Source organism: Carassius gibelio, chromosome A1 (genome assembly GCF_023724105.1).
Source record: "Carassius gibelio isolate Cgi1373 ecotype wild population from Czech Republic chromosome A1, carGib1.2-hapl.c, whole genome shotgun sequence".
NCBI classification, from domain to species: domain Eukaryota; kingdom Metazoa; phylum Chordata; class Actinopteri; order Cypriniformes; family Cyprinidae; genus Carassius; species Carassius gibelio.
Genome location: NC_068371.1, coordinates 15,705,504 through 15,725,686, shown reverse-complemented (window position 1 = coordinate 15,725,686; position 20,183 = coordinate 15,705,504). Strand labels below are relative to the sequence as shown.

The 20,183-nt window shown below is 38.6% G+C and overlaps 1 protein-coding gene across 4 annotated transcripts in view; it reads left to right on the top strand.

The window, feature by feature from the left end:
* The first annotated feature begins 2,422 nt into the window (after positions 1-2,422).
* Positions 2,423-20,183, top strand: part of LOC128014841 (butyrophilin subfamily 3 member A2) — a 54,775-nt gene continuing 37,014 nt past the window's right edge. The window contains exon 1 of one of the 4 annotated variants that reach the window (XM_052598516.1): positions 2,423-2,733. In XM_052598516.1, the coding sequence (XP_052454476.1) occupies positions 2,619-2,733 (115 nt within the window). In that variant the 5' untranslated portion in view covers positions 2,423-2,618. The remainder of the gene's footprint in view (positions 2,734-20,183) is intronic. The other 3 variants (XM_052598525.1, XM_052598540.1, XM_052598532.1) reach the window with 3 other exon arrangements.

Genomic DNA, 20,183 nt, shown 5'->3' with positions numbered 1-20,183 from the left:
CAGAAGTGATAACAGTCTTGCCTACTGGAGAAGTAATGCACTTTCTAGTCCTACATAGAAAAATTTCAAATGCACTTCACCTAAATGCACTTTGTTTTTATGAGAGAACTGTTCATTTTAAAACCTTTCTGCAGGCCAGTAGGCCTGTACATTATTATTAAATATACACGAGTGGGATACATGTTTAGTTTGAATTTTATTTTCTACTGTGCATTGTTGCAATGTGCTTAATAAATATTTGCATCATTTGTAATTATGTATTTTTATGTTTTTTTTTTTTAAATAAGTTATGTAATTGTAATTATTTTTGAAACTTTAATATTAATTTATGCAATTGCAATGTCTTAATTTTAGTAAAGTTAGTACACGGTCATAGCAATAAATGCAACGGTACTAATAATTGGCATATTTTCTTTCGGTGTTTCGGTTTCGGTTTTCGGCCTTGGTTTTCTCTTTTTCGGTTTTCGGTTTCGGCCAAGAATTTTCATTTCGGTGCATCCCTAGTGCTAGTGCTTCCTGATGTGACGTGCGCGCGCACTCTGGCTTAGTCTGTGCCAGCATGGAGAGTGCCGGAAGTGATCTCTCATGCAGAACCGTCCGAAAGAACCGGTTCGCGGAAAAGAACCGAACTTCCCATCACTAGTCGCGTTGGCGCTGAGCCAGAGACGGACAAGCTCAGCGCTGTCATATCACAACTATGCAGTGTTTTCAACCTCATAATGTTTATTTTATATTTCATACACTTAAATAGGCTACATATAAGCACTGGTAAAACAATAGCCTACATTTGGAGTCTGTGAAAGCAGCAAAAACAATCTATTCAAATATAATTTGCCGACGTGTGTTTTTCATATCAGATAAACACAGTGGAAGTAAGGCTAACTATAAAGTTTACTCTATTGTTATAAAAAAAATTTAAACGACCAAACACACTCACTTACACATATCTGAGAATCGGAATATAGGATAGTTGATGACATGGTAAGTAAGTTTGTGAATATTTCAAATAAAAAAGGAAAAACTAAATGCAGGATAGCCTACATCTGTTATACAGTGTTATTACTGTGGCTGAGGTGTTTCAAGTGACAAATATGACGCGTTGCCATGGAAACATTAAGGGGGGATGTTCTAAAATAACTGTCGCCCTCGAAAAATCTTACTGTCGTGAGTCAGTTAGAATATTTTAAACTTAAGTGATTCAGTGCCAAATCAAGGAGACTGCAGCTCTTCTAAAAAGGTGTAGGACATGATCTATCATCATTACACTGTTTAAAATTTACTAGTCTCTGGTTACCTGCAGTTGCATATGGAGTGTTTTAGGGAGCGCTGTATTTAAAAATCTGTCGTTGCAAAGCGAGATCTCAGTGTGTATTAATCATTGATGGTGTAATAAAGTTAAGCCCCCTTAACAATTTCACATGCCCCCTCAGTAATTTCATCCTGCATTCGGGCCTGGGATGTCCCGATACCACTTTTTCACTTACCATACCGATACCAATGCAGCTTTGGCTATTTGCTGATTCCGATATCAATCCAATATTTTTATTTTATTCTTGAATAATAATAAAATAAATGGAAGCACTTTGCTCAATTGTGCATCGTTTCCACCAAAATTACCCAGAACAATTGTACCAGGAATTTTTTCCTCCTCAGACCTGTTGCTTTCTCTGTTCCTACCATGGTCTTAAGTACAAGGAAGATTAGGCAGATGTTTCTCAATACAAAGTAAGTTACGCACATTTGGGACTTCGGTAGTTCAGACTTTACTTATTCAACTCGGGAGTGATATGTTCCCAAAGGCGCTAAATCGGTAATAGCCTACTGCAAACAGCAGCGTACTTGAACATCAGTCAGCTCGCCTTGGTTACGGCAATTTTCTTCATGTAGTATATTTGCAATAAAATGAAATTTTGTTTTCATTTAAACATATATGAAAAGCCGCAGAAATGCACTTGGTTCAGGGAATTGTATATACAGCCATTACAAATATATCAATTGCCTCTTTTTATTTTCATTTTAACATATTAACTGAATACAGACCAAAGATTACCTGTTAGATTTACCCAAAACGAATTATATTTTATGTTTAACCTCTTAAAGAGACATCAGAGTCAAATTAATCAAATCAAATCTCCATATGGACCAGTATCTGTAAATGTTAAGTTGCAAAAGTTGGTTGAAATATGAATCCTGCATTTTCTGCACATTTCTGTGGGAATGAATAAAACGTTTTTGAACGTGAGAATATTCAGAAGAAAAGTTATAACCATAAAAACAGGTTAACAAGCTGCTAAGTTGTTACAGTTGACAGTTATGCTATTTATGAAGTAGCAGCCTACTTCATTACACACCCACAAAAAAAAAAAAAAAAAAAAAAAAATTCCCATTGAACCAATCAGTTTAATGTGAGTAAGCTTCCACTGGTTGGACGTGAGTCTACGGAGTGCCATGTAAGGAATGTACTAGTGGCTGTTACTTTCGCTGTCGAGCACATATGTGCGAGTGAAAGTGTGCTGCTGAAAAAATATCTCTGACAAGCCTGGTATAATGTAGACATCAGCTCATTCTGAAACTGAAGCTTCACGGTCAAGTTTATGAAGACATAAGGACCTATTGTTATGCGAACAGACTGTTTGAAAAGCACCAGGATGACGTTTGCCCATGGAATTCGATCTGTTCGTTTCACAGGATTTTCAGTTGCGTTTATGCTGTTATCGACATGCTCGTGCAGCGGTGAGTATCGATATATTCATCTTTAATTCTGCAATGTTTGTAAATGATATATTATTTTCCATATTTTTAAGTAGAAAGCCACTATAAAATAACCTTGAAACCTTGTAAATAAATACATATAAATGTACAGAGAGAGAGAGAGATAGAGAGAGAGAGAGTTGATGATATGAGTCTACGGAGGTCTACTTTAGTAAGCCTAAAATTCATAATCAACGATCTCAAATGTAGCCTATATATGTATGTATAGATAGACAGACAGATAGATAAATAGAATTAAAAGTAGGACCTGTTATGTTTCATTATTGTAGGCCATTTGGATTGTTGAGCCTATTCCTAAAAATAAAATTCATAATCAGCTAAATCAAATGTATAGACAGAAACACACACACACACACACACACACACACACACACACACACACACACACACACACACACACACACAGTATATGCACGCCTATACAGAAAATGTATTTACTTATTTATTATATATATATATATATATATATTTTAACAAATGATAACTAACAAATGAGAGGTTTTGACAGATTTGGCTCACTTCTAGGTTACAAATATTTATCTAAAATGTAGTCTGGACACACAGACACAAAGTAGTCTATCAAAAAGTACCATCTTTTGGCCATGGGAGTTATTGTTCTGACTGTTGTGTATGAATGTGGTAGCTGTGCAATTACTTTAGCTTCCTAGTGCATTTTCTGTGCGAGTGTGTGGGTCAGTCAGTAAAAGTGTGCTGATGAACAAATGACAGGTATAATATAAACATCAGATCAATCTGAAACTGAAGCTTCACGGTTACTTTTTAACACATGGACCTATTGAAATGCAAACAGAAAAAATGAAAAGCTGGGATGACTTGTCAAAGACATCCATTGCATGTTCACATTATAGGGAAACACCTGAAAAAACGCACAAACACAAAAAAGATTTCCGTGTGAATGGCTGCCTTTTCACATTTTAAGTTAACATTCAACATGCAAAAATTTTTATCATTACATTATGGAAAATAATGAACTTTTATCACAATATGCTAATTTTTTGAGAAGGACCTGTAATATATTATTGCATTATTATTTCAGTCAACCCTATTAAACCCTTTGTTACCCCAAAGTACATATAAAAGCCTGATCAGTGGCATAAAAGTAATCAATGCAGCTTAATCCTTTCCTACTCATTATCGCTTGAACTTCCCCTTTGATTAATGTGACACTCTGCCCGCTGTGAATGACGCTGTTGTCATTAAGGGCTGTAAGAAGTGATTAAAGTGATTCAGCATTTTGACACAAGGACACATTAAACTCTACAAAGAGGTTCAATAAAGGATGTATTGATCTCGTGAATTAGTGAGTTTTACTATACCAATTCTTTTTAACTGGCTGTTTAAGTTTATATGGGAATATTACATGACACACTGATCCTTTAAAGGGGTCATATGATGCTGCAAAAAAAAACATTATTTTGAGTATTTAGTGTAATGAAATGTGTTTATGCAGTTTAAGGTTCAAAAAACATTATTTTCCACACACTGTACAGTATTGTTTCTCCTCTATGTCCCGCCTTCTGAAACGCATTGATTTTTATAAGGCTTATCGTTCTGAAAAAAAAGAGGTGTGCTGTGATTGGCCAGCTATCCAGTGCATTGTGATTGGCCGAATACGTCAAGCATGTGGCGCAAATGTTATGCCCCTTAACATATTGTGATGCCCTGTCCGGCCGGAGCATCAAAACATAAACATTAACACTAGGAATGTCCCGATACCACTTTTTACTTCCGATACCGATGTCAATCTGATATTTTTATTTCAATCTTGAACTAATACTACTAATAATAAAATAAATGGAAGCACTTTGCTCAATTAGCCACCTGAAATCATAAAAATATTTGTCATTATTTTATCTTTGTTATTAAAAGAAAAAAATAGAACAAAGATACACATTTCAAATACACATAATACACAAACAAAAATAAACAGTGTTTTGCAGGTACAATTGTATTTAGCAGTAATACATTTCACATTTTCATTCTCTTAACCCTCAGATGGTCTTCGGGGTCTTTTTGACCCCAAATGACTTTTGCTCAAATTAAAAAAAATTTTTCCCCTTTGTCCAAATGGTATGAAACCTTCTACGGCTCTCAACACTTTCTAGATCTACAAAAAAAAAAAAAAAAAAAAATGAATTCGAATGATATCTGTTTTTATGTTAGCGCGACAAAATTTGTGACACTCGTGGTGAGACGCCACAATCAAAATAAGACTAAATTCATCATCAAAATCAGAAACAACGCAGAACAAATCGACAGAAATGGCACAAATAAAGTGGCACACTTCCACCAATGCAAAAAACATCCACAATGATAAATTATATTGCTCACAACACGCGTACACACACACACACACACACACATATAGAGGAATACATTTTTGAGACTATAAAAACTGTTCTCTTATCATTTGTCAAATAAAATCATCCAAAATGCAGAACCAACTCAAATATAAAGTGGTGACACTGACACCGACAGTGTGTACACACACACACACACACACACTTGTGAGGTTATAAAACAACTGCTCTCTTATAATTATTTAAAAAATATCATGCAAAATGCAGAACCACCAAAGAGGGAGAGAGAGTGAGAGAGAGATGACAGGATGGGACAAAACAATTTAGCACGCACAAACACACACAAACCTGCTCCAACCCCGTCTACAGAAGTCATGCGGTTTACCATGCTTACTGCCTGCAAAGCATTGTAATGTAACATTATTGAAAAACTGTTTTTTTTTCAGTAAAAAAAAATTCTAAACTTTGACAAAAAATATTTTATTTTTGTTATAATTGTGATTTTATAATATTTAGATAGGAATCCAACTGAATCCAACTTGTGAAAAGATATCTTTCAGGTAGTCAAATAGCAAATAGCATATAGTGGAGCTCTATAGCCATCTAGTGGTTAAAGTGATTTTTTTTTTTTTTTTTTTTTTTTTTACTGCATTTTCCAAAAAATGGGTATAAATGTTACATTAAATCATTTAAAATTATCCATGTTATCCCCATGAATGAAAGTTAGAAATCTGGGTCTTTTATAAAGTGAATTTTACATCAAATGCTGTTTTTATTTTTTATTTTTTTTGTAAAAAGCCTATTTAAATAAATATTTATTTATTTATTTATAGAAATTTTAAATATATCATAAATCCTCCAAAAACTGCACAAATGTTGAGTAAAAACATTAAAAGACCCCAAAAAAACACGAGTGTGGACAGGAAACGAAGACCATCAGAGGGTTAAACTCATTCTTCCCTTACTTTCTATCTTACTGTAACTTGTGTGAATGCATGTGTTTATGTGTTAGATTAGTGTATATGTTTTAATTTATCTAATAAAGTCTTATTCATATTGAAAAGACAAGTATCTTGTGTTTTGTGCTTACAAGTTAATTAGTAGTTAAGTCTTAAACAAGTTAGTCTTAAAACCCAAAACCCACCTCTGCACACAGCCAGCCTCCAGCTACTGGATCATCCCTAAAAAAGAAAATAAACAGGGAGCCGTGGCTCCTGACCAAACATCAAGAAAAGTGGGGACTCCCAAGTACTCTAATGAGGAGTGATTTTATATGAAAACAGCACTTGAGAAAGACACACAGGCCAATCTCCTTTCTGAGAACCTGGCAGTGAGTGCACAAGGTCATGTAACTTCCTAATAAACCATAGTGCGAGACTTTTCAATACAGTACAAAAAGAAAAGCTGGTAAATGAGAGCTGCTTCAGTTTCATCCCTGATCTGAATGGATGCGGCTTGGGACACCGATCCGACAGAACGATTCAGACACCAAAACCTGCACCACAGTGTCCGCCTGCATGGTGGAGCAAGAGAGAGACTCTTGTTCTTGTCATAGCATAACTATTTGGTGTTTTAAACTGCGCAGGTGCATGTGAGAGAGCCTATGGAATCACCAATAATTAAAAATATATACTTTTAAACGTACTGATAAACTAACGTTAAATATGACAATACTGTATTTAAAACAGCTAGTTCATATATAGTCGGATGCAATTGTCATATCGCGCGTCCTGTGACAAATTTGCCGCATCTGCACAAGGAAGTTATCAGTCTTAATGTTCTGCAAAATCAGTCAATGGTAAAAATCAATAGTAGATTTAATTTAAAGTCCAGCAGCTTAACACTAATATTGGACATAAACGAACATGTTAAATATAAAATATTCAAAACAGGTAATTTCATTTATTTGGAGTAAAGCTGAATTTAACTTATGCATCAGTCATATAGTGTTCCGGACCGCGAGCCTGATGATGAGCCTGACGCACCGCCTCAGTAACAAGAATGAGATGCATTCTAACATAACTGTGGCATTAAACTCAGTTAGTGAGGACTCGTTTAAAATATTGCACATATATAGGCCGTTCAGATTACTTGTTATAGTGCAATGAAATACCTTATATCTGCAGACGATGTACATCTGTTTGTGGATGGAGACTCCTTCATCGGCTATAGACTCCAATCTTCATTTGCGCGTGCGAAATGCGGTGTTAAAGTGAAATAGCTGGGCAGTTTAATAGCCGAATTATATTAGGTCGCCTAATAAAAATAAAATAGTTATTATTATTATTATTATAATTTAATACATTAATAGGAGAATGAGCCAAAAATCGCCGATTACTCTGACTATTGTTGAAACACGATAATATCATCTATTGGCACAACGCTACTGAGAAGGCTCCAAAATTGTACAATCAATAGCTAAAATTTCATTCAACCGGGAAACTACTGTAATTTGAAGGAAGGCCCTTGGCATGCTTGCATCTTTCACCATCTGACACCATTGCGCAGTCTCAAATAATATATCCCGCCAATAACACCATTGTCACAAAAGTTCTTTGGTCTGTCCCACACCCTGGTGTCCGTGCTGCTGGTGTAACTGCCTCAGAACTTCGTCCCTCATTATTATTGGCATTAAAACCTAAAAAATGTATTCACCTCCATCTGGACGATATACTTGGTGGTTCTTGACTCCCTCCTTCTCCACCAAAACAGTTCCACTGCCAAAGTATTGTAACCACAGGTTTAGGCTAGGGCTGTGATGGTGAGAAAAGTTCCCCACTGGTTAATCGACGTGTGACAACACCGATAATACAAGTATCACCATGAGGGTGAGGGCGTTCCCTCTTTACCTCACTTTCCTTCACTTTTAAATAGCTTGTAAAAACGGCATGCATGGTCAAATTAGCGGCAATTCAATTGCTTGAATACAACAACAAAATACAACATCAAACTCACTTTAGCCTTTATAACATTTATTAAGAAAATTTATAAAAATACACCATGCAATAGGGCAGGCTATACATAATATAAAATAACAATTAACTTACATAAAATTTAAATAGGTAGCTTGGAGGCACGTCTCACCTTGATGTCAAATAAAATAAATAAGTATGTTAAGTGATTAAAATGTATATCAATTTAATTACAAGATGTGGTGATTAATTAATCGCACAAAAAGTTTGGAGAAATTACTCTGAATAGATAATGTAAAGTCAATGTTGTGCAAAGCATCAAACAGAAAGTAGATTACAAAAAGTAGGTTCAGCAAGAAATATTTTGTTTGATCAAATGTATTATATACTCTTTTGGACCATTTGAGTAAAGGATGACAGACTTGTCATTTTTGGTTGGGTGAATTTTTACTTTAATCAATTTTCTTAATTTTATTATTATTACTAAGAAAATATTAAATTATTTCTTCAATCAATCACCTTTATTTATATAGTGCTTTAAACAAAATACATTGCGTCAAAGCACTGAACAACATTCATTTGGAAAACAGTGTCTCAATAATGCAAAATGATAGTTAAAGGCAGTTCATCATTGAATTCAGTGATGTCATCTCTGTTCAGTGGAAATAGTGTTTGTTTTTACTTGCAATCAAGTCAATGATATCACTGTAGATGAAATGACCCCAACTAAGCAAGCCAGAGGCGACAGCGGCAAGGAACCGAAACTCCATCGGTGACAGAATGGAGAAAAAAACCTTGGGAGAAACCAGGCTCAGTTGGGGGGTCAGTTCTCCTCTGACCAGACGAAAACCAGTAGTTCAATTCCAGGCTGCAGCAAAGTCAGATTGTGCAGAAGAATCATCTGTTTCCTGTGGTCTTGTCCCGGTGGTCGTCTGAGACAAGGTCTTTACAGGGGATCTGTATCTGGGGCTCTAGTTGTCCTGGTCTCCGCTGTCTTTCAGGGCAGTAGAGGTCCTTTCTAGGTGCTGATCCACCATCTGGTCTGGATACGTACTGGATCCGGGTGACTGAAGTGACCCTCTGATCTGGACACAGACTGGATCTCGTGGCCACGGTGACCTCGGAACAAGAGAGAAACAGACAAATATTAGCGTAGATGCCATTCTTCTAATGATGTAGAAAGTACGGTGTTATGTGAAGTGTTTCCGGTTCCGGTTTACCTAATTAATGCAGCCTAAAAATCCTTTAACGGATTTGGATATTAAAAGCATATTAGTATGTTATGTGTATGCCAGGTTAAAGTGATGGGTCTTTAATCTAGATTTAAACTGCAAGAGTGTGTCTGCCTCCCGAACAATGTTAGGTAGGTTATTCCAGAGTTTAGGCGCCAAATAGGAAAAGGATCTGCCGCCCGCAGTTGATTTTGATATTCTAGGTATTATCAAATTGCCTGAGTTTTGAGAACGTAGCGGACGTAGAGGAGTATAATGTAAAACACACTTCTTTAATAAAACGATACTCTAAATAATAAACTAAAACTTCCAGTATGTGGTGGTAAATGTCTTAATGATTAAGTCGAGTCATTTGTTCACTAGTTTGATTTGTTTAAATGGCTAATTCATTTAGGAGTGAAGTAAAGGGTTCTTTATGAATTGTTCATTGAATCATTAGGCTTGTTCAACTTGAAGCGGATCATCACCATCAGACGTACATCAAAGTACCTCAATATCTTTGAGAGCAGACGACTCTGTGCTTTTGAATCGCTCTCGCGGTACTTTAATGTCATACACTGATCGGTCTGTGCAGCCCCACTTCAAAGTCAATGTGCCAATGGCCAATGGTTCAACAAGGTAAATGGTTCACCAAATTCGTTCAAAACGTGGATTAAAAAAGAAATGCCGCTATGGGTTGCTCAGGGATGAACAGTTCTGATTTGTCTTTATATTAATATACAATATAATATTAAATAACACAATATTAACTTCTTAATGAACTGTTGTATAAGTATCACATTTGCACTCATGTGATATTGCATTTAGCCTACAGCTTGTGTGATATTTCTTAACTATGTGATGTAAATATGAGACAAAATTTCTTGATATCTTGAATTTTAGGGATATTATCTAGGGTCCATCATGCAGTAAGTTGTTGCCCTGCCTCATATTAGTCATCAATCGACTCCCTCTCCTCACTGAAGAAATGAAATCCGGTCTGTGATATGATTGTTGTTCGGCACACTTCATTGAGCAGCCACGTTCTGTTTTTAAATTGTAGTGTCTGTTCTTTTACTGAACTAAATTATATTAATTACTATAAATAAATCTAAACAATGGTGGGGGTTGGTGCCACAGTGACATAACCACTGTTGCGGCTTAACACCGGTATCACCATCTATCGCAGCAAGCCTAGTTTGGGCAACTGACTACGCTCCTCCCATGTTTGCCTGTCATCACCAAAACCTTAGGAGTTGTGCAATATGAGGATTGGTCTCATGAACACCAACCCCAACCCCGTATATCTTTTCCAGACAAATCCTGGGCCTGGGCTACTTGAGCTATCCGCTCTGGGATAGCCAACTCTGGCGTCAGCCATTGGACAACCTCCCTTGAAGGTAGAGTTTTTCTAAACAAGGCATCCAGATTCCGAACGCTACAACCTGACACATACCTAATCTCAAAGTCAGCCAACTGAGCTGTCCATCATTGGTCAGTGACACCCAACTTGGCTGTACCTATATGGTTGAGGGGGTTGTTATCATGTATTTATGCCCATCTCTGGCTGAACCTATATGGCTGAGGGGGTTGTTATTGGAAAACAATACATCAGTCTACAAAAGAAAACAAACCTCACTCACACCGGTTACGGAAGGAGACTCACACAGATGATTGGAGTACAAACTTTTTGCATATTAACAGCAAAGTTGCACATGGTAATGGCAATACACACTGGAAGAAACATAGGAGGTAAGAACAACAGGCAGGAAGTTTTGAAGTTTCAGCCCTTCAAAGTTCTGCTGTCGTCTTGCTTCTGCGCACTGCCTGCTGAAGCTGATGGTGAGCCGCGTCCCAGACCCTCTCGCTCTCTCTGAACCAGTAATTGATTGATGGGACATCAGACTGTTCCCCAGACCAGGGGAATAGGGGAGGCTGGTAATTGAGTATGCACTGGAAGGGAGTGAGACCAGTGGATGGCCGGTGAAGTGAGTTCTGTGCTTATTTTGCCCAGCCTAGGAACTGGATCCAAGAGTTCTGGTGGCCATACTGGGGATGGCATCATCACAAGAGGCTTATGGTCACACTTAGGAGGGAGAACAAGGCCTTCCATACCCTGGAAATGAACTGTGGACCACGGTCTGAAACAATGTCTTCTGGGATTCTGTAATATCTGAAGATATTGTTAAACATGATATCAGCGGTTTCCATCTCTGGGGTAGACCTTTGAGGGGGAGAAGACAGCAGGATCAATGATCAATCAATGACTACTAGAACACATGTGTTACCATACGTGGCAGGCAGATTTGTGATGAAGCAAACTCCTAGGTGTGACCAATGGTGGTTGGGAATGCGCAGTGAAAGAAGTTTACCAGATGGTAGGTGGTGTGGTCTCTTGGCAAATGGCACAGTCGGAACAGCCCTGGACAAACCTTTTCACATCCTTGGCCATAATGGGCCACCAGAAGCGATCTTTCTGCAGCAAGATGGTGCTGTTGGCCCCTGGGTGGCCAGTGACCAGAGAAGTCTCAGTGGAGTGAATCAGGAGTGCGTTCTGCTCTGGTGACATATTGCAATCATTATGGACAGCCTGGTGGAGTGTTCCTTGGGGCATTGGAAGAGGTGGCTGGATTAGGGTTCCATTGGATGGGCTTTACAATGATTTCCTGGGAGAGAATGGATTCCGGGACTGTGGACTAATGGACTGACCTCTTCAGGAGCATGAAGATGAGAGAGAACCCCTGTTTTCACATTTTTGGGGCCTGGAAGATAGGAAACGGTAAAATTGAATCTAGTCAAAAAGAGGATTAAGTCTCTTGGTGTCTTGCAGATATTGCAGGTTTTTATGGTCATTGAGGACACTGAATGGATGTTGTGTCCCCTACAACAAATGCACCCATTCCTCCAGGGCTAACTTAATAGCAAGGATTTCACTGTTGCCTATATCATAATTTCTCTCTGCCAGGCGGCACATGGATGGAGTTTGACTGGAGTCCCCTGCTGTTGGGAAAACACGGCTCTTAATTTCCACAATAAAGGGCCTGTTGGGGTCTGGATGGATGAGGAGAGGTGCAAAAATGAAAGCTTTCTTGAGGACTTCAAAGGCTTTAGTGGCCGCTGGTGACCTGGACCGAGATTTAGGCTTTGAAACTTAACAGACTAGTGAGTGGACTGGTTATGGAGCTGTATTTGTAAATGAATCGTTTATTAAAGTTTGAAAATCCTAGGAAGTGCTGGAGTTCCTTTATGGTGGTTGGAACTGGCCAGTTATCGATGATACATCCACAGCACAAAGGACTGATGGAAGGAACATTTCTCAGCTTTGAGGAATAGATGGAATTCTCTCAGGCATTTCAGGACCTCTGCAATGTGGTGGGCGATGTTCGGCCATCCTCTGGGAGTAGATTAGAATCTCAACAATGTAGATTAGGATGGACCTGTGTAGATGCTCCTGGAGTACCTCATGCATGAAATCCTGAAATACAGAGGGGTAAACACACCTTTCCATATGGCATAGAGAAATACTCATTGTGTCAAGTAGCGATCACAAATGCGGTCTTCCATTTGCCCCCCTCACGTATCCAGATGAATTTGTACATTCTGTGGAGGTCTAACTTGGTTAGTGGGCTCAACAGAGATGTTCCAATGCTGCTGGGACAAGGGGACATGGATAGTGAAATTTGACTGTACTCTTATATTTAGTGCTCAGTAATCAATACAAGGCCTCAAAACTCCATCTTTCTTGGCCAAAAAGAAAAAAGCTTGATGCAACAGGGGATGTATAAAGATGGATATAGCCTTAATGTAAAGCTTCCTCTATATATTCCTCCATGGATTTCTGTTCTGGGAGTGATAACGGCTAACTATTTCCTTGGGGCACTGTCTCACCCAGAATCAGATCTATTGCTTTCTTTGGCCAAAATACATCGCTGAAGGGGGCGTAACAGATTGGAATGTTGACTGAGTGTTTTTGATGTCTTAATGGACGTAGAATTGAGTGTGATAATTTCAGAGGGAGGAGGTGATGACTGCCACACTTCAGGACCTCACCAGTTCTCCAGGAGATGATGGGATAGTGTTGCACTTTGGATCACATCGGTGAAATCTTCCAGAACTAGGAGATGTAGTGTTTTTTCATGTAATTGTCCCACTTGTACATGAAGAGAACCCACACTGTGACACATAAGTCTTAGGCTGAGGGGTATTCCGGTCACCGATTGGACATGGTAGGTAATTTTTTTCGAGAGATTGAGCTTGCGTAGATTCCTTGAGATGAAGTTCCCAGCTGATCCAGAGTCGAAGAGGGCCTGTACTGGAAAGGAGATACCGGAGGCATTTAGTTTTACAACAGAGGTGAGGGGCTGCATATTAATTATCGATGGTTTGATGACACTCACCATAGGTCGTGGTGGACGAATTAAGCATGCTGAGATTACATGCCCCACAGCTCCACACTACAGACATAAGCTCTGGATCAGCCATCTCTGCCACTCCCACAAGGAGAATTGAATGCCGTTTACTAGCATTGGTTCATGACATGGTTCTGGATGGCTGATGGTGTCTGGCCAGTGAAGGAGTGGAGTGTATGGTGAGAGTTGATGTTCTCCAATGCAAGACTGCATACAAGTAGCACATCAGATAGACAGCTGTATAAATCATTCCAAGCCACAGGAATCATCTTAGGCTGCGAGCTCAAGCTGCACTCTTGGCTCTGGTCCCTGCCGGTAAGTGGTGAGAAGTGCGCACTCATTCCAGCCGCAAGTTTTTAACTTGAGGGCATAAATGTTTTTGGACAGAGAACCTTGACAGAGGTGATATAACTGTTCAAAGACAGAGGTATATCCTGCCGGTCTACCAAAGACTTCTCGGAAAGGTGCAATACAATTATTAAGAGATTGAGATACAGTACTTGCTTGGGACCAGATGGGCTTTGCTCACTGGAGTTTTCGCCTCATCAGCAGGGATATGATATGGCACAATCTTGGCTTTATCCGTTGAATAAAGATGTGGCTGCATCTCCAGTGCGAGTGAACACTGCAGCAGAAATCCGTTGCACTCCTCCACCAAGCCAGAGAAGGGTGCTGGAGAACACACTGGAGGAAACAGAGCAGATAAGTGCAACATCTAGGTAGGTAGTTAGTTATTTATTTAGTTAGTTATTTCATTAGTTCAATGTATCACAAGGATAGCTTAGAGACTCCTTTTCGTATGAATGAGACCGGACACTGGAGTGAGGAGAGGTGTGTGCTTTTGTATGAATCTTGATAAGAATGTAATTCCAAATAGGTGCATGAAATCAGTACTCTGTGTAACTGTGATTGGGTGGTGGCTGAGCCTGGCCAATCTGTGACAACACCCAAAACTGTGCTCCATACTGCATCACCTCACACAGTGTTGTGGAAGCTCTTTCGATCCATTTGTGTGCAAATGATTACAAGAGCAAATCTTTATAGACAAACTTCTATAACATAATAGAATACACATTATAGCCACTTATTTGTGTATATTGAGTGTTAATGTAGTTTACAGACAAATACAGTTTACAGACAAATGTCTTTTTCCCAAGAAGTTATTTGTCAAAATAAAGGACAGGTAATGAATAACAAAAATGCATTTTGTATTATTAAAGTAATTTTAAAATATAAATTAAAATATAGGCATAATATATGAAAATATTGACATTTTGCATATTAATCCATATAGCCTACCCCCCTAAAATAGGCTACCACTTTTAATGCTCCGATGCAAAGTAAACCACAATTTCTTTTGAATAATATAACACTTAATTCATATAATATAAATAATACTGCACACCTTTTAAATGCATCAAATCTAGGAACGGGTACCGAATCCCAGTATTAAACTGGCCCCGGGGCTAAATTATGAAAGACCATAATATCAGTAAGATCTGACGGTACCGGTTCTGCTTTCGGTACTGGAGGGGAAAAAATTAATGTACTATATATTTTTGCTTAATAATGTTATCGTGCACATTTTATCTCACCAAAAATTTCTAATGTGCGATCATATTAAGACATTTGTCGTGGAGGCTGTCTGTCAGTCACACACACACACACACCACAACGAGCGCGGAATACGCACAGACATAACAGTATGAAAACTCCCGCTTAGTAATAAAGAGTGACGATGGCGAAGAGATTTGCTTTATGATGTTATCGTGCACATTTTATCCTACCAAACATTTCTAATTTGCGATATTATTAAGACGTTTGTCGCGGAGGCTGTCTGTCAGTCACACCCACACACAACAAGAACGAGTGTGGCGCACACACACGCGAAGGGGCTGTTCACATATCGCGTGTTTTGTGTGCTCAAGTTCGTTATTTCAAATGCAGGTGCACGGTATGCGCGCTCATAATGGAAGTGACACGGCGCAGAATGCCGCAAGCGCACCGCAGGTCATGTAACTTCCTCACCTTTTCCGTAACAACGTTGAAAGTTCAGCCAAGATGAAGGAACTGCTGATAGCTGTATGTGGATTTTTTTATTAATTTAGTAGCAGTGCTACTGCAACCAGTTTTAGTGCTGAAAATCCATTCATCCATTGCTGAAATTTCCGCGTCTTCATGGAGAGAGCAGGTCATGGTTGCTTAGCAATGGCAGACTCCTCAGGAGCGCAAGTGCCCGAAGGATTTGGGGAAAAAATCAGAAAGCGGCGTGCCTAGCGTTTTCCACGCGTTTTTAGACGCGATATGCAAATGGCCCCTTACAGTACAAAAATTCCTGCTTAATACAAAGAGTGACGATGGCGGAGACAGTAAAACGTTCCAAAGTGTGGTTATACTTCACTAGAGTGGATGCAGTGGTTGTCATAAGATGCAGTGGTTGTCATAAGTGCAACTAAATTTTTGCATGTAAGGGCAGAAACACAAGCAATCTGTCAAAGCAATCTGACCCTCCGTCCCTCCCCCTAGTCCGCCGCCGCTTCACCTCCCTCCTACCTCTTTTTCTGTTGGGTTTTCCTGGGTTTCAGGTGGAGCAATCTGGGAGCTGCTCCGTAGGGGAGGGGGTAATGTCACGCTGTCAGTCTCTGTTTTCCTGGGTGTTCCCTAGTGAGCTCACTTTTCCTTAGGCACTTCACCATAGGCACTTTAATTCCGCTAGTCTGGTCCTGTCTTCACAGTAATTGCACTCCAATTAAATCGCACAGGTGCTGACAATTCTTTGTCAATAGTCTCCCTATATATAGCTGTCCTTCTCTGTTGTCTGTATGGAGTCCTTACCCTATGTGTCATATGTTCTCGTCTCCCGAGACTTCCCCTTACCTTCTCGTTCCTCCGAGTTCCCGTTTCATCCGGTTCCCTCTTTTAGTTTTGTTTGTCTCCCAAGACTGTTTATTTTGTATTTCCCTTTTTGTGCAATAAAACATACTTTTTTCCCAAAACCCAATCATCACACTCAAGCACAGGCTTGACATTTATCCTGCTTGAAATGCACATAACTTCGTAAGTACCAAACTTTCATCTGTAAATATTCAATATATTTAATATTTTAACTATAGTGTTTTTCTTTCATTTTTTGTTACTTTCATTACATTTACTAATGTCTCCTCTGCTAAAAAGACATACTACCATAACAAAATTAACAATTCATCAAACTCTCGCATGCTTTTTAAAACATTTTCCTCACTCCTTTGTCCTCCCCCTCCTGCTTCATCTCTAATAGCTGACGACTTTGCAACGTTATTCATTAATAAAATTAAACACATTAGTGCACAATTTTCCACACCACAATCATTCAAGCTCATATCACCAGCGAACTTACACTCATTTTTATCCTTCTCTTCCTTCTCTGAGGCAGAAGTCTCAAAACTCATCCTTTCTAATCACCCTACTACTTGCCCACTTGATCCTATTCCATCTCATCTTCTTCAAGCCATTTCTCCTGCAGTTATACCTGCACTCACTCACATCATCATCACTTCCCTCCACACTGGTGTTTTCCCCTCATCATTTAGACAGGCACGTATAACTCCACTACTTAAGAAACCCAACCACAACCCCTCTCTTTTAGAGAACAACAGACCAGTTTCTCTTCTTCCTTTCATTGCAAAAACACTTGAAAGAGCTGTGTTCAAACAAGTCTCTACATTTCTCACACACAACAATCTCCTTGACAGCAACCACTCTGGCTTCAGAAGTGGACATTCAACTGAGACGGCCTCGCTCTCAGTTGTTGAAGCTCTAAGACTGGCAAGAGCAGAATCCAAATCTTCAGTACTCCTGCTTGATCTGTCCGCTTCTTTTGACACGGTTAATCACCAGATCCTCCTATCAACCCTACTGGCAAATGGCTTCTCAGGAACCACACTTCAGCTGTTTGAGTCTTACCTTTCAGATAGGTCCTTCAAAGTATCTTGGAGAGGTGAGGTGTCCAAGTCTCAACATCTGATTACGGGGGTGCCTCAGGGCTCAGTTCTTGGACCTCTTCTCTTCTCTGTCTACATGGCATCATTAGGTTCTGTCATTCAGAAACATAGTTTTTCATACCACTGCTATGCTGATGACACTCAACTCTACCTCTCATTTCATCCTGATGATCCGACGGTAGCTATTCGCATCTCAGCTTGTCTAACAGACATTTCTTCCTGGATGATGGACCATCACCTTCAACTCAACCTTGCCAAGATAGAACTGCTTGTGATTCCAGCAAACCCATCTTTCCATCACAATTTCACCATCAAGTTAGGCACTTCAACCATAACTCAATCTCATACCTGAGATTGAAGACACTTGTAGAGACTGGTACATCTCTACAAGGTGTCACAGTATAAGGACAAGCAGTGTAAAACAAAGAACCAGACTGAATAAAATACTCATTAAAATGGTTCAATATCTCCAGCTTGTCATGAACTACTACAGACTCTTTCATAATAAAAGAAGGAACATTAATACTATCTTTGTTTGAAGAAAGTAATTTTATAGCCTTCCAAAATTTTCTGGGATCATTTAAGGTGTTATTAGTGGCTGACAGATAAAAGTCAGATTTTGCTTTCTTATTAAAAGAAGAACATTTATTTCTTAACTGCCTATAAACAAGCCAATCAGATGAAGAGCCCGTTTTTCTTGCTTTGGCCCAAGCTAAATTGCGGTCATGAAGAATATCTCCAAGCTCAGAGGAAAACCAGGGATTGTCCCGCCCCTTAACTCTGAATCTCTTTAGTGGGGCATGTCTATTTATTACTTGCAAAAAACTATCCCGGAAAAAGATCCAGGCTGACTCCACATCTGGAATCAGTTCTATTCTACTCCAATCACAATTAAACAAATCATGGCCAAAGCCCTGTTCATTAAATTTTTTGAGATTCCTCTTACATATTACGTGAGGTTTACATTTAGGCATCTTAGTATTTCTTACAGCAGCAACAACACAATGATCACTTAGGTAATTGCAAAAAAAACACCAACAGCAGAAAATTTGTGCGGGACATTAGTCAAAATTAAATCAATTAAGGTGGATTTCTCATGGCACTTAAGATTTAAACAAGTGGGAGAATTGATTAACTGTGTAAAATTGACAGAATCACAAAAGGACTAAAATTCATCTGAACAAGGTTTCAGCCAGTCTCAGTTTAGATCACCTGCTATGTGCCCTCTAGAAGTTGCGTTCAGCAAATGAACATCGCTTGATTGTGCTATCCCAAAGAAGCACAAAGTTACTTTTACGGACCTTAAAATTAAATGTTCCCTCCTGGTCGTATGACCTTCCCAACTCAATCCGAGCAGCTGAGTCCTTAGCCATCTTCAAGAATCGGCTTAAAACGCATCTCTTCCATCATTATTTGACCCTCTAACTTTATCACTCAATATTCTAATTCTATTCTTAAAAAAAATCTAACTACCTTTCTAATCTTTTTGTATTCTATTTTTCTTTTCATTTATTATGCAATTATATATATATATATATATATATATATATATATATATATATATATATATATATATATATGTGTGTGTGTATGTGTAAAGACCTCTATCTAGCTTGCTCTATTCTTTTTTTTATTCTATCTGTTTTCTTTTTATTTATTATATTATTTAAAATCCCATGCTACGTATCGTGTGTTAACCTAACTGAGACTTGTTATAGCACTTATATATCATTGCTCTTTTTATTGTTTTTGATTGCTTCCACTGTCTTCATCTGTAAGTCGCTTTGGATAAAAGCGTCTGCTAAATGAATAAATGTAAATGTTACTGAAGCCAACAAAACTGACATCTAATTACGAAAATGTGCTTCGATGTGCTTGTTTGATAACTTGGTTAAAGCGCCACTCAGTGGTCAAAAGCTTCAAATGCACTTTACAGACGCCGTGGCGGCGGTACCCACGGCGGTAGAAGGGGTGTTTTGGATGTTTACCTACTGCACAAACAAACTGTTGACGATCAGTGAGATAAGATCTAAATCAGATTAAAACAAGACTTAAATAAGCTTGTAGGGAAGGGATCAAACTTGCAGGGGTATCTTTCATACGTGATACCTCCCTAGTAAGCACTAAAGCAGCTCAGAGTCAATTTGAGAAAAAACTTGTAAACAATGTGCCATGAACACTAGACAGGCAAACTGAGGAAACGGCTTCAGCTTTTTGTAAACATTGTACATTTTTTTACTAAAGAAAATAAGAAAATCATTACACAACTTATTTGAAACAGGTAGAGAAGTGTTGGCATTTAACTTAAAGAAGTCTGTTAATAGTATGAAAGAAATGCCTGGGATTACTCTTATTATTATATATAATCTGAGAAAAATAAACAGATCTGGTAGACTCAATTTCAGCTTTATTTTCTCTCAAGTGGTCTTTCCAAGCTTGATAAAACACATTCAGGCCTGAGTTACCCTACTTGTGCTCCAATTTACGGGAAGCTGATTTCTTAGAACACAAATGGCAGAACGAGCAATAGAGACACAGCTAGATTTCAAGTGAGCAAAATAATCCAAATTAGAGAGGA